The 14780-nt window shown below is 39.1% G+C and overlaps 1 protein-coding gene across 2 annotated transcripts; it reads left to right on the top strand.

The window, feature by feature from the left end:
- The first annotated feature begins 505 nt into the window (after positions 1-505).
- Positions 506-14497, top strand: LOC148650158 (CD209 antigen-like protein A). Of its 2 annotated transcripts, none has more exons than XM_088603695.1 (10): positions 506-592; positions 8054-8149; positions 9085-9180; positions 9820-9882; positions 10467-10520; positions 11035-11097; positions 11627-11689; positions 12153-12304; positions 13247-13350; positions 14100-14497. In XM_088603695.1, exons 2-10 carry the CDS (start codon positions 8074-8076, stop codon positions 14221-14223), a joined length of 795 nt encoding a protein of 264 aa, XP_088459821.1. In that variant the 5' UTR covers positions 506-592; positions 8054-8073; the 3' UTR covers positions 14224-14497. The 2 variants fall into 2 exon arrangements, with proteins under 2 accessions (XP_088459821.1, XP_088459820.1); XM_088603694.1 differs by lacking the exon at positions 506-592 and adding an exon at positions 4519-7591.
- The last annotated feature ends 283 nt before the right edge of the window (positions 14498-14780 follow it).

Below are 14780 nucleotides of genomic sequence, written 5' to 3'. Positions count from 1 at the left end.
TTGAGCTTCATTCCAGAAGCAGTTTTTACAGATAAATCCATTTTCTGTAGCAAATCTTTTAAAAAGCTGAATAAGGATGTTTAAAAAGAAAACTGAAATTTTCACTTTCTTATTTGTTTGTGCCACTGTATAAGTACTGTATCTCAATTTATCTTGTTGTTTTTTAAGTCTTAAGTCTTCTTGTCTTTTCCAGACTTAAGCATCTGCATTGTTGGATTTCAGGTCTCTTTTGAACATTGTGTCTTGTACTGTGTTTTAAATACTACAAAGCAGAGATCACTACAGGACACAAAACAACAACTGAAGATGTACAGTATGGAGCAGTTGAATCAGAAAAGCCTCAATGTTAATTTGAGCCAACAGAGGGCCGTTTAGGGAGGTCCAGAGAGGAATGCGAAGACATTAGCGCAACATATTGAGAGGAATTGAATGCAGCTGATTGACATTGACTTACTCTATAAATAGCTACAAGTACAGCAAATACGAGTGGTTGTCAACTCTCATGATGGGAATAGAATAGTAAAGTCTCAGGATGAGACTGGTATGCTATTGGTTCAAATCTGCACCGAGGATTGACTGGAAAAGTCTTATGGTGAGTTAAGTGCAGTGTGTTAATAGGTTTGGTCTTTGGGTGAGACAGAAGTAACTAGGTTAGATTCATACATATTGAGTTCAGTGCCTTTCAGCTACAGTAGGTTAACATTAAAGGGGAAAGAGAAGAGTCAATAGGCAAGCAATAATTACACGTATCTAGGGTTGGAAAGGTTATTAAACTGCCATTGATCCAGCCTCAATCTCGGTCCCATATCACCCCATAAATCTTGAGGATCATGTCTAATAGGTCCTGAAGAACCACATTAATGGTTAAGGGGGATTTGCCATAGTATGTCTCAAAGTCTTAAGTTGGTGAACTAATTTTTCACACTTAGCTTTTATTTCTACAGTTTTTCCAACTGAAAAACATACAGTACCATAACAGGAAATTAGAATAGTCTACATTCTAAGGTCACCTACCCGCAGTGTTGATTTTCACAACGATATCATGATTAATTTCCTGTCAAGTAAAAAAATGCTTCTTGACGGTGTGCTGCCTTCAAGATCAAATGTACATTTTGCATATGTATATTGTCTAAAATGTATATTTTGTATTTGTAAATGTACAAAATGTATAATGTACAAAGTACATATTGTTTAAAACCTGTAAAACATTGTAGGCCAACACTGTAGACTGCATAAGGCATAATTAATGTCAATATTAATTAATATTACAACTAATTTAAATCTCTAGAAGACATACCGATTCACATGTTTTTGCAAAAATTCAGTGTAGGTCTTCATATTGGAAGCAGTGGTGTGGAGCAGTAGGCCCTTCCCAGATTGGAGTCTAATGTATATCTAAACTCATATCAGGAAGGTTGTGGGTTTAAATTGCAGGCAGGTAACTCCTATTGTACTCTCATGTAAGATATTAACATTTCTTTAGCACAGTGCCTGGCTGCATAAATATTGTAGATACAAATTAACTGCAATAACTGAACTGCAATAGGAGATGATTGAACCAATGTGAAGCCAGATATCCATCCATCCGTTTACTAACTGCTCCTTCCAGTACAGGGTCTAGGGCGAACAAGAGCGTATACCAGCAAGCAACATGCACACAATCATGTCAGGGTCAATTTTTCCAGAAGCCAATCAGTATCAGTAAGGTTTCGGAACATGGGAGGAAACTGGAGCAAACTGGAGAAACCAACGCTAGCACGGAAAAAACATACAAACTGCCACTGATAGGAATGACCCTAGGAATTGAATGCAGGGCCCCAGCAACATGAGGCAGGGATGCTAACCCCTGCTCTACTCCCACTCAACCCCATTAGGCGATTACAGACAGCTAATCACGTGGGTCCAGCCTTGTACCAGTGATGTCTGGATGTGAGCTAATAGCTTTTACTTTGCTTTACAAATACCTGCAGCAGTCCCAGATTTCTTTTTGTCTTAGTCTGATGTTCTCTATTAAATAGAAATAGTATTTTCTGTTGCCCTTTTCAGAATGCGTTCACAAAACCTGTCATCCATACTCGAACGGTATTGTGAAGAAATGCTACAATATCTCCAATGAGCATAAGAACAGGAAAGAAGCAGAAAAATATTACCTCTTCCTTTGCCATCATGAGCAGCGAACTTGAACCGGTGTGCGTTCAGTGCACCTATCATTCTATTGTTCCCATTAAAACCCCAGTATTCTTTTTCTCATTACTGCAGTGAATAATTGTAGAACAAAAAGAATGTGTTCTTACAGACACTGTTAACAGTATCAGCGTATACCATCTTAATTGCATATATCTCAGATATACAAATTGTATTGCTTTCATCAGTGGCCCCATACTCTATCAGCCTTTGACTTTCACAGTATGTCCCCTGTTGATCAACCCTCTTCATAACAAATGTTAATAACACCTTTCTCAATAATCTAAATATTTAGGCCTGTGCATACATAGGGTTGAATATTTCAAATAATCACTCTTGACAGACACAATGCAATGAGCTGAATAACAAAAGTGATGATTAATCATTGATTAATGACCTGTACAACCTACAATGAGCATAAACTTAATCAGCAAACAGCTACCAACTTGTCTCAGAATTGCTGTCTCCGTGCCTGGCTGTGTTACACACATGAGAGATTCCCCTGGAGAATAGACAGTGAAACCCACCTACATCAAACAGGAAACGGTTTCTATTTATTGTTTGATTTTGAACAGGTTCCTGCCTCTTACATGTTTGAAATCTAGACACAAGGTCAAAATAGACACTGCTTGAAACCCAGCTTATATCTGACCAATGCAAAAGCAAGCAGTCACATTTCTCCAGCTGGGACATCTGTTGACTTACAGCTTGTCCAGGTATGGCCAACCCAGGTCCAGAAGAGCCACAATCCAGCAGATACCTCTTTTTTCAGAATCTTGTAAAGGCATGGAACATACAAAGTTTGAGTAAATCATTTGATTTAATTATGTCACGGATTGGCAGCTTTGACCTTTAACAGACATGAGGATGTTGGTGTTTCCATTTCTGATGATCTCTAAACTTCCTTATTTAACAAATCAATATATCTGTCAAAAAGTGAAATTATTATTTAACTTAAAAAGCCTTTACATGCTCTGGATGCTTTGAGTGTGGTCTTTAAGACCTGCTGAATATTAGCTTTCTGGATCCAGGGTTCTGCAGCCCTCATCTAGTGTCTGTATTGATACAATGAATGTTAGTTCAATAAAGATACACACACTGTAAACTTGTAATTACAAGGTCTAAATTGTTTTCAGATGTAGCTTTCTCAAGATCAGTATCTCTCATCTTGTTATAAATGTAAGCTTTAAATATTCTAAGATGGCAGTAGGTGGAATCAGAATGGTTGATCTCGCCAGAACCACATTTCCAAGAAAGCTGTTGGAATGCCCTGCCATGATCAGTCACCTGACTAATTGGTGAAAGACAATTGGTCACATGACCATTAAAAAATAGGAAAAGAGCAGAGCTTCAGTTATTCCCTGCGCCAAGGGTGGAACCAAGTGACCATTTCACAGGCCTGTGGATACACTATGTGTTTTGTGAGGTTTTGAGAAAAGAGACTTTGGCTTTTGGAGACAGCAAGCTCCTTAGCTTTCTGATTGTTTTTAGATAACGATTTCAGAAAATTGTAGTGGCAGCTCAGATAGAGTTAGGTGTTTTGTTAGTTCTGTGTTCCTAGCACTGTGAATAAAAGAACACTCTTGTTTACACCTTACAGCTGTGTCTGTTATCCTGAAGACCCTTTATTAAAATATCCTCTTTACAGCACCCTGAACCCCAGGTGTGCCACATGGCATAAAATACTCTTGTTGGTGATGTGGACACAATGGCTCTTGTGGTCTTAGAACATGTATACTGTATTACAGCCCAAACGCAAGAAAGGCCAATCCTTGTGAAAGTTTATCGTAAAAAGAGTAGCAAAGTTTTTTTGTTTACACTGTTGTTGTTTACTAACTTATAAACTTTTATTTTCTTAAGGTTTTAACTTTTTTCACTTTTCATTGCTGTACTGGACAATAGGAATACCATGAAGTGCCTAAATTGGTTACGCTAGAACTTTATGCCTTACTAGCTCTAGCACAAATTCACCAAGGTATACTTTCATAATTTCTAATCATGGAGACCCACAGAGCAGCAGGATTTTATTCACCACCCTTCAAACTTCACCAATAACTTACTCATGGGTTGCAAATGTAGTACATTAATTTAGAGATTTAGAGTGTGGAATGGATACATGTACATGGGGACTGTAGCCATCCAGCACAAGAGTGTGCTGTTCCTGACAAATGATCAAATTGACCCACAGTGGTTTTTTTCAATTAAATTCAAGCTTTATTGTCCCCTAGGGAAAATTTGTTTTACAGCACAGTCACCCACAACACAATCACAAATACACATCATCAAAAGGGAAGAGAATATAGTAGTGTTACAGGAGAAAAGAAACAAGAGACAAGGTAGCTGCTTTGCATTGTTTAAGAGTGTAATTGCAGTGGGAATGAAAGATTTCCTGTGTCTGTTGGTTTTACGCCTGGGGGCACAGAGGCTCCTAGATGGGAGAAGTGTGAATTCACAATGGAGGGGGTGAGACACACACTCCCTGATACTTTTGGCTTTCTTGGTGAACCTCTGTTTGTAAAGGATGCTTAAGTTGATTTGATTATTCCTGATTATTTTGCCACTTATTTTCACTAATTTACCCAGCCTCTTTCAATTACCAGTACTTATGTTGCCAAACCAACAAGTGAAGCAGTATGTTAAGACACTTTCAATGAATGATTTGTAGAAGAGTGTAAGGATAGTTTTATCTACCTTAAAGTAGCTGGGTTTTCTAAGAAAGAAGAGTCTCTGTTGGCCTTTTTAGAACTTGAACTTTATTGCCATATGTAACCGGTACATGTACTGGTACAATGGAATTCTTACTAACAGAAAGTCTCTTGATTGTTAAAACAAGTGTAAAAACACAAAGTGACTGTCCTCTGTGATGGCCAGAATTCTACCACAGCAGCGTTCCTCATAGAGCTGTGTAATCTCAGTGAAACCACAGCCGATGATCTTCTGTGCCACATTCACCATTCTCTGCAGTGCCTTTCTCTCTCAAGAAGAGATGTTGCCATACCACACGGTGATCCCGTTGGTGAGGATGCTCTCAATGGAGCAGCGGTAGAAGTTCACCAACACAGGTACTGGCATCCCCCATCGTTTGAGGCACGTCAGGAAATAGAGGCGCTGCTGAGCCTTCTTCAAGATAGAGTCCATGTGCACAGTCCAGGTTAGATCATTAGAAATGTGAATTCCCAAAAACCTAAAGCTGGTGACTGTTTCCAGTTATGTTCCATCAATACGAGTGGGCTGTGAGTGTGTGGCCTTTGTCTCAGAAAATCCACTATTAGCTCTTTTTTTTTATTTACGTTCAAGTCCAGGTTATTGCTATGACACCACCTAAGCAGCTGTACGACCATCCCTGTAAGTGGAATCATCATCATCATCATCACTGATCAGTCCTATTATAGTGGTATCATCCGCAAATTTAATGATTCGGTTGTTGCTGTGTTTTGCTGTGCAGTCATGAGTGAACAGGGAGTCCTTAACAACCTTGGAGCCTTAAGGGGTTCCAGTGCTCAGGGTGAGTGGTGTTGATGTTTTATTACCTATCTGTACCACCTGTGGTCTCTTGATTAAGAAGTCCAGCAGCCAGTTGCAGCAAGAGTTGCACAGACCTAATCCCCTGAGCTTTGTCGCCAGTTGGCTGGGTGTGATGGAATTGAATGCTGAACTATTGTCCACAAACAGTATACTCACATACGAGTTCTTAGTGTCCAGGTGTTTCAAGCCTGTATGTAGCGCTAAGGAGACAGCATAATCCACTGATCTGTTGTCATGGTAGGAAAACTGCAAGGGGTCCAGGGACTCTGTGAAGGAGGAGTTGATGTGTGACAACACCAGCTTCTCCAGGCATTTCATCACCACAGATGTTAATGCAACTGGGCAGTAATCGTTCAGGCATGTCATTTTTGCCTTTTTGGGGAGTGGAACAATGGTGTTTTTTTTAAGCAGGTGGGGACAATGGACTGTAGATGTCTGTAAACACTGTGGTCAACTGGGCTGCACATGTCCTAAGGACGCAGGGTGGTATTTTTATAGATAGTGTCACAACACTTGTCCCGTTTTAGGTTTTTGTCAATCACCAGTCCCAAGTACTTATAGTCATTTTCAACAGGGTGACCATCAATTATAGTGGGTTGAGGGGGTGTGGTATTTTTACTAAAATCAATAACCAGTTCCTTTGTTTTTGAAACATTTAACTTTAGGGAGAACTTGTTGCACCAGTTAGTAAAATCATTTAGAATGGGCCCATGATGGTATTCCATGTCCTTTAATAAACTGACCAGGGCTATGTCATCAGCAAACTTAATGGGATGTCTATTTGTGTGTTTGCTTATGCAACCATTAAGTACAAAATGTACAGCATAGGGGACAGCAGACTACACAGCCCAATGGTGATTCAATTGATGTGTGGCGAATGCCAGATAAGCACTTCCCCAATTTGACCTGTTGAGACCTGTTAGTTAGGAAGCCTAGCACCCACCTTAACAAGTTGCCATTCAGATTGAAGTACTTTGAGAGTTTCTGTGCAAGCAACAGTGGTTGTATTGTGTTTAAAGCAGAGTAGAAGTTAGCAAATAAAAGCCTTACAAAGGTCCCTGGTTGGTCCAGATGTTGACAGACCAGATTTAACAGTGTGTGTATTGCATCGTCTACTCCCCTCCTTTCCCTGTGTGCAAACTGCAGGGGGTCGATGAGGGCTTGTGTGCTCTTTATGATGTGTTGCTTCACTATTCTCTCAAGAGTTTTCATTGGGAGAGATGTGAGGGCTACGGGCCTGTAGCTGTGAAGGCCACAAGGCTTAGCAGTTTTAGAAATAGGAATTTCTTCCACAGAGAGGGAATGATCTGTAAGTTTAAGGACATCTGGAAGAGAAAACTAAAAATATTGCAAAGCTGATCTGCACAAGATTGTAGGACCTTACCACACACATTTCCTGGACCTGCACTTTTCCTAATATTGATTTTCCTAAAAAACAATTTTGTTTTGTGCAAGTCTTTAAAAAAATTTGATTTAGTCCAACTATAAAACCTAATGCTGTTTAAAATCAGAACTGGCAACTCTTGCCATAGCGAATTGAAATGGTGCAAGAAAATATCAAACAGAGTTGTAAAAATCAGACTTTGTTTTTATTAAAACATAATGTGTGTGAACTAAGAGGTAGTGATGCAGAACCGTGCCTATGTGCTATGATGTAAAATAATCTACTGTGACTATTTATATTCATGCATATGACTAGAAATGGAAACTCACCCAGCTGTAAAGATCACTTTGCCATAACACTCCAACAATTGAGTTACAGTAGCAAACAAGGACCCAATACTGAAAGGCAGCGCAATTATGGCACAAGAGAGTATTTATGGGAACATCTCCACCATTCAGAATGAAATACAGAATATTTGTCAGCAGCAACCTTTCCCAGGTATGTTTTATTTTATAATTGCATAGACTTTCCAATATCTTTGATGTCTGAGTGTCTTAATGCAAGGCTGTGATTGTGTGTGCATTCTTTCCAATCTGTGCAATACATCGCTTTAAGGCTCAGTACCATGAGCTCAGATGGGCAAAGCTGGACTGCTGTCTTCATAAGGGCTCCCATATTTGGTCCTGAGGATCTGGAATCCATGATGTTGTAAAATACAGTAGCTTAAGGGACATTGGTCCCTTGTACTGGGAATAGTAGCATAAAGGGGGTTAGGAGGTCAGGACCAACACCATTCAAAATCTCTTAAAGGCAGGGCAACAGACACAAGACTTTGTGGAACTTATTTTAAATAAACAGAACCCAGCATACTTCAAAGTTATATTGGAAGAGTCGTCAAATGTTATCACTTGTAATCACAGTTCCGGATATAATTGTACATATCTCATCTTCCCATTGCAGCTCAAACGTTTAATTATGGAATGAGCACCATTGAGCAGGAGATGATCACACAAAGATTTAACTGGGAAGAAGACCTCAGTCAAAAGCAGAAGAATGGTACAGTACCAGCTTGGGATCTTTTCTTGCCATATTCTTGCACATTTGATATCTTTATAGTTACATTTATAGGTTAGACTTTGTAAATAGCAGGAAGTCAACTAGATGACAATGTTTTATGTGCCCAGTAAATAATGTACTGTTAGTGGAAGATTAAAAGTACCTTATGCAAGCAGTGAAAATAGCTTCTAATTTGGCTGGTTCTAACAGATTTGACAGCCTCTTCTTATGACCAGCAATGGGGATGCCAACGATATACAGGATTATGAAGTCAGGGAGCTCTCTGCTCCTTTTAAATGAGAAGTGGAAAAAGCCCTTCTCCTTACTAGAAACAACAGAGGTCCTGAGGTACATCTCCCCTTTGCTGTTCTTGTGTAAAAGTCCCAGATTATTATAAAATAAAGCTTAGTTAAAGACTATGACAATAATCAGGTTTACAATCTATGCAATCTATACTTTTCTTATTAATTCATTTGGCTGACACTTTTACTGGGTACTAATGTACTGTACCATACTGCAGGAATCAATATGAATCATCTTCCTCAAATTGTTCTACTTGAGATTCGATACCAAGGCTCGTTAGTTGTAAAGTCAGAAATATGACAAAGAGACTTTCTTTATGTTCACCAGTGGCCAAATATACAGTAAAAAGGTTGTACAATGGAGGTGGGGAGGTGGAATACATGACTCACTCTGCCCCTTCAATTATAACAGGTTCCAGCACAGGAAAGAGAAAACAGAAATTAAGCACAACATTGAGAATAAGAGGAAGGAAGAGAACCTCTTTTATCACAAGGAGCTGTGGGTGGAGAGAACACATGATATGACTTGAAAACAAGTGCACAAGCTAATTAGTTGCAATGAGAAAATGATCAAGCGCCACCTGAATTTATCACGATGTCTATGTGTCTTTTTTCTTTTGCTTTCTTTTTTAGTCCCAGGACTCAGGAAGCTGCAGTACATTGTGTACACACTGGGGATCCTCTGTATTGGGATGTTAGTCTTTGGATTTGCTTTGGGAGCAACAAAGTGTAAGAATTCTGCCAAAACAGGCCATAGAATTAGCATATTCTCATTTTCTGCTGAAAATAATCCAAAATCCTGATTTACCAATACCCAGCGCCTTCCAGTAGCTCTTTGTATTGTATGGTATGAAGCTGTCTTGTTCTGTATGTTAAACAAACATGCCCTCCTTTAGATGATAAGATGAGACATTATCTCTGAAGCTTTGCTCCACATCAGAATTCCAGCAGCCATATTACCATATTCCAACGGGCTGAAAGAATTCTGATTAAAACTGCAATTATCAATGTTCAATGTACAGTAAAACAAACCCTAGGACCTACACAGTACGTGTGTGTTAAAGGGCTCAGCGCACTGTGGAAGTTACAAAAGTGATGGTCAAACCCCCTCTAAAATCTAGATTAAATCTAATTGTTGCTTTGGCGAAGTTATCCACTGTCCAGGAAGTGGAGCTGAGGGTGCTCCGATCTGTGGATCAAATCTTGGCAGGGTCAGGAAGGGTCGTCTCATACGTACTGTATGTACCACATACTGTAAACCAATAAAATCTACAATTCAAGTTCCAATAGTAAGGTAGGGAGGCATACACAAAGTCGAGTTTCTGGGAGTGTCTCATAAAGACCTGTAAAAATAATTCTGACTTTCAGACCTTCAGATGTCTTCAGAGGTAAAGGAGGTGGACAAGGACGTTGCCCAGTTCAGACTCCAAGGTCAGTTTAATTTCTTAGAACATGCTGAAGGTGGAGCTCCTCTGGAGTCCAGCTGCGGAAAGAGTCTGTCTTTTATTATTTTATTTAGACTGCAGCTTCAAGACTCTCCTGTTTCATGTGTTGTAGGTAGACAACTAAAGGAAACACATAGTGGCCTCCTCTTTCCCTGTTTTATTTTCCTTCTACCATTGCATCACAGGAATGAACTCAGCAATGGTGGAGGAAGACACAGAACACTATACATTTAAAAAACTGAAAAGAGAGGAAGACAAGAGTGAATGTGCCAGAATGTGCCATATTACCATATCCAAATACCTTTACTAGCTACCAAGGAGGAGTAATGTATTGAACTTTCTGTTCATGTGTTGAAATCAGTATACATGGTATCCTGATTCACAATAGGACCATAGATATTGACAATTATATACAAACATAACAAAGAAGGGATATGTATTGTATGTAATGCAATGCAATCAAATCCAATTTTGCTCACCTTAAAATTGAAGGTCTGTTTTTTGGTTTGAGGCTGGTGTGTAGTGCAGGGCCTGTTTCCTGATTGGACTATGGTATTTTTATTTTTGCAGCTGCTCAGCTTTCATTGCAGTTAGTCAGCTTAGAGCAGCAGATGGAGAATCAAGGTCAGTTTGTGCATCTTTTCCTATGGGGGTCATCTGATGTCTGCCATTTGGGCGATAACCTCTAACCCTAACTCTAATGCTACACTATATATTAAACACCACAACAAATTTCAAAGTTTGAAAGGCATTTGGTCCAGGTGAAATTATCTTGATTGATCGAGGGTGATCGATCAGGTCACCCTCAAGCATCCAAACTAATGTTGACGATGTTTGCCAGGACTGAATCGCACGCAGCCTGTTCAGCGCATGAAATTTTAACTTTGTAGCGTGTCCTCAGGAGATCATGAGCTTGAAATGGAGCTCTTACAATGTCAGTTGACATGACAAGGTCATAACAAGTTGAGCTTCTCATTTGATTGCCTTGACCAGAGGACAATTCATCTGCTAAGCAGAAAGAAGTCAGCAAATACAAAATTCAAGCTTTGATTAAGCAAAGAACAATATCACTGTAATTATGCCTTGTAATTGTAATGAGGTGTGAATGAGTGTCCACTTATACTGTACATATCCCTAGGCTCTCATGCAGCCTTAGACAAGAAGAAGGTAGAAGGGGAGATCTCCAAGCTACAAAGCAAAGGTCAGTCTTCACGCGCATTGTTGGTACTAGAACTACAGTTCAGACTGGACTCTTTCTGCATTCACTGTGAGTTTTATTTTTCCAGATACTGACTTTTCTTCCATGGTGCTGAAGTTAAAAACATGGCAAAGAATTCGGAGGGGGAGTGTTGAGTGGAAAGATTAAAGATATATAGTAATAATAAACCAGGGATTCTAAGTGATAAGGTAAAATACGAAAAAACTCAAACATGAAAATATTTAGAGGATTAGAATTGTACTACTGTCACTAACTGGATTTAAAAAAGCTAAACGATTAGCAGATTTTAATTAATTTTCTATTTGAATTGTCACTACTTTCCAAAGAAATACACTTACAATAGTCCACTTAAGCTGCTCTTGACTTAATAGCATTAGCAATGCAAAACTATGTCACTGTGGAAAAGACACAGTGACACAATCATGAAGGGTCTGACAGCCACACGACTGTTAAAATGTACTGTCTATGTGTCCAGCAGATTTCAACCTCTTCTGTTATGTCCTTTTTTCAGTCTCTCGGATATCCACAGAGGTCCAAAATAATAAAGATGAGCTGTATTCTCTAAAGGGTAAAGGTTAGTGCAACAGTTTGAATTACTCTGCTCATTCTTTATTCATGAAATAATAGATAATTAGAGTCACTCTTCTTAAGGAATCTTTGAAGTTACCTTCATACTTTCATATTATTTTTACTCATTGAAAATTCTGAAGTGCTTCATAATTCCTTTCTTTATCCAAATGTTGGCTTGCCAAACTAACTGCAGTAGCTGTTGTGGAACAACTGCTCTCTGAAAAGTTTGTTCACCTGGAATTTTCTAACAGAATGAATTAGAAGTGGGTAGGGAAAGGAACTTCCTAATGCATTGTGGCAAAATCTCCATCACAGAAGCACCCCGTGCTCTGATGTACAACATGAAGAATGGACGTTCCTTGAATTATAGCAATCAATCCTCCTTTTTTGCAAGGGGGAATCTGCTGTCTGTTGCCAGATGTGTTAAAGCCTGCTGTGTTTTCCTGTTTTTGTCTGTTAATCTTCAGTTTGGGATGACAAACCCTGCCCCTGTGGCTGGAGGCACTTCGGTGGCTATTGTTACTACTTCTCCAAGGGATACAGGACCTGGGAGGAAGCGAAACAGTACTGTCTCAACCAGGACTCGGAGCTCACCATGATTAAGAGTGAAGCTGAGCTGGTGAGAGACAGCTGCCATGCTACCAGCTGTACCAATTCAGCTGTTACACCACTCAAGTTTTCAAAGTGGTGTCAAAGCCCTAATTCTCGATGCTTTTACAGAATTTCAAGTTGTAATCTGCTGGGTGTTTATAACCTACATACAGTAGGCCCACAAGGGCCCTAGAGCCATGCAGACACTACGGCTGGGGTGTCCTATCCTGGTCCTGGAGGAAGGTTGCGTCTGCAGGTTTTTTAGGTCTTTTTAAAACAGCAGCACCTCAAGAGCTGAGGAATGCTGTCATACTTGTCCATTTAAGAAAGCTACCTTGTGATTAAGAGCTGTGTTGGATTTAAACCTTGCAGATTTCAACACCCCCCGCATAGTCAGGATTGGACATTTTTTACAGCGTTGGCAGCTAATAAATTTCAACCCAGGCTTAACTTTATAATAAAGTTGCTGATGTGTTAAAAATACATGGTTTTGCATTCTAAATGAGTTGCTGCTGCATTAAGATTAGTGATGTCTTTGAACACTCCTGGCTAAAAAATAACTTTTATAAATACTTTCTACAGTATTTACTGTTGGATTATAGAACAACACAAGGACAGACAATTTAATCTTTGTTACAAGAATGTCAACAAAATCCTTGATTAGGGAGTTTAAAGGACAGTTCGGAAGACATTTTCCAGAAATGGTTTTAAGTTTTAACAAGTGTTTACAGGTTTTAAGAAAAATCTGTCCACTAGAGTTAACACTGCATCTTAAAGATCCATCTGGTTTACACATTTGGCAAATGAGTGGACTTTCTTACTCAGGGAATAAGCCCTTGTTTGAAAGACAATTATTTGTAAACTATTTTTAAAGTATCATTTTTAAAACAGTTTATTTGCTTATTTTGTTTTTATTTCAAGTTTAAGACTAAAATCCATATAATTCTTCATCAATGACTGTTGTTTCCAGCAATTCATTGAAGGAACTATCAGGTTAAATCACTGGGTGGGACTGAATGATTTACAGAGGGAAAATGACTGGAAGTGGCTGGATGGCAGCTCCGTTACCAAAAAGTAAGTGCTGAGAGGGACTATCCTCTTAAACCTCACTTTGACTTACAACATTCTGTTCCTTAGTCACTGCAAGTTTTCAGTTCTTCCTATTCCAAAGCATAGACTGACTTTACTTCAACTCTGTGGGCCTTGATACCTTAGTTTAAAAAGATCTCTGCAGAAAATCTTTGGTTCCCCAATTATTAAAAACTTTTAAAAACCTGAACCATTACAAAACTGAAAGCACTAAGGGAGGTGAAGGTCAACTCCCAAGCTCAGGATATGTAGGTTACAATTCTGCTCCTTCCCAGATCTTTATCAGCTGAGTTGTGAAAATAAGTAAAATCTGCTGGATACCATTCATTTCTATTGGAACTGCCTGTTTTTAACCTTCGCTGAGTTCCACCAAAATATGAGGCACAGGGTTGGTTGGTTTAACACAGCACAGCTCCAGTCCTCAAAACATCCGTAGGTGTTTATTCCACGGATTCCATGGATATTCCTTCACTACATCCCTTATACTCCCCATCACTGATAGTGGAATCTTCTCATTGAAGCCCAAGAGCATTGAATTCTCTTGCGGAGGGTGGCCAACACTTTGGCTCAACAGAATTCATTGCTGCTGGGAGAGGGGTTATGTGACTAATTGCTGGGAGAGTATCTAAGAGACAGGTGTTGAAGCCCAACTCAGGATGAACTGTGCACATGATAGTGAGACTAACTCAATGAGAGGGAAACCCTGAAGAGTAACAGGCTTTTCTGTCTTCAAGGTTTTGGCTTCCCGGAGAACCAAATGATCATGGAAAGGAAGACTGTGGGGAGATAAAGAATGGCAGACTCAATGATATGCCCTGTTCCTTCAAACAGCACTGGATTTGCCAAAGAGCACCATAACACTGCAAATTCTTAAGTGATTCTGTTTGTACTTTCTATTTTACAACTGATTTTAGCACCATGCATTCACTTGCATCATGAACTCTAGTGAACTCTGCTCTAGTGAACTCTGTAGAAAATTGTTTGAAGATCTACATTATATGATATCACATTTTGTGCTTTAAATAGTGTATTGTTTTTTGATTTACATTTTTTGTTCTGCTTTTAATGTTAGCAAAAGCTTTTAAAAGTGTGATTTTTAACAGGAATTGAATAAATACAAGTTCAAGGTTCATATCTGATTGGAAATTGGTTGTTGACAAAGGCTATGAGCTAAAAACCCTCAAAGTCTTTTATGTGATCATGTCCTTGTTGTTTCTGTCAATATACTGCGTTCTGTGAGCATACCAGTACATTCATGTGTAATATTGATTACCCTTCCTCAAACACATTCAGAAAGAAGACTTAAAAACTTTCAAATGTATTAAAGTCAGTGTCTTAGAGCTTGTATGGTTTATCTTAAAAGAAAATCAAAATATGTCATAATGCCCAGGAGTTACCCGCCAAACTGCACACCA

This window comes from Lepisosteus platostomus, chromosome 13 (genome assembly GCF_059453375.1).
Source record: "Lepisosteus platostomus isolate fLepPlt1 chromosome 13, fLepPlt1.hap1, whole genome shotgun sequence".
NCBI lineage: Eukaryota > Metazoa > Chordata > Actinopteri > Semionotiformes > Lepisosteidae > Lepisosteus > Lepisosteus platostomus.
This window is presented reverse-complemented; position numbering and strand designations above follow the sequence as displayed.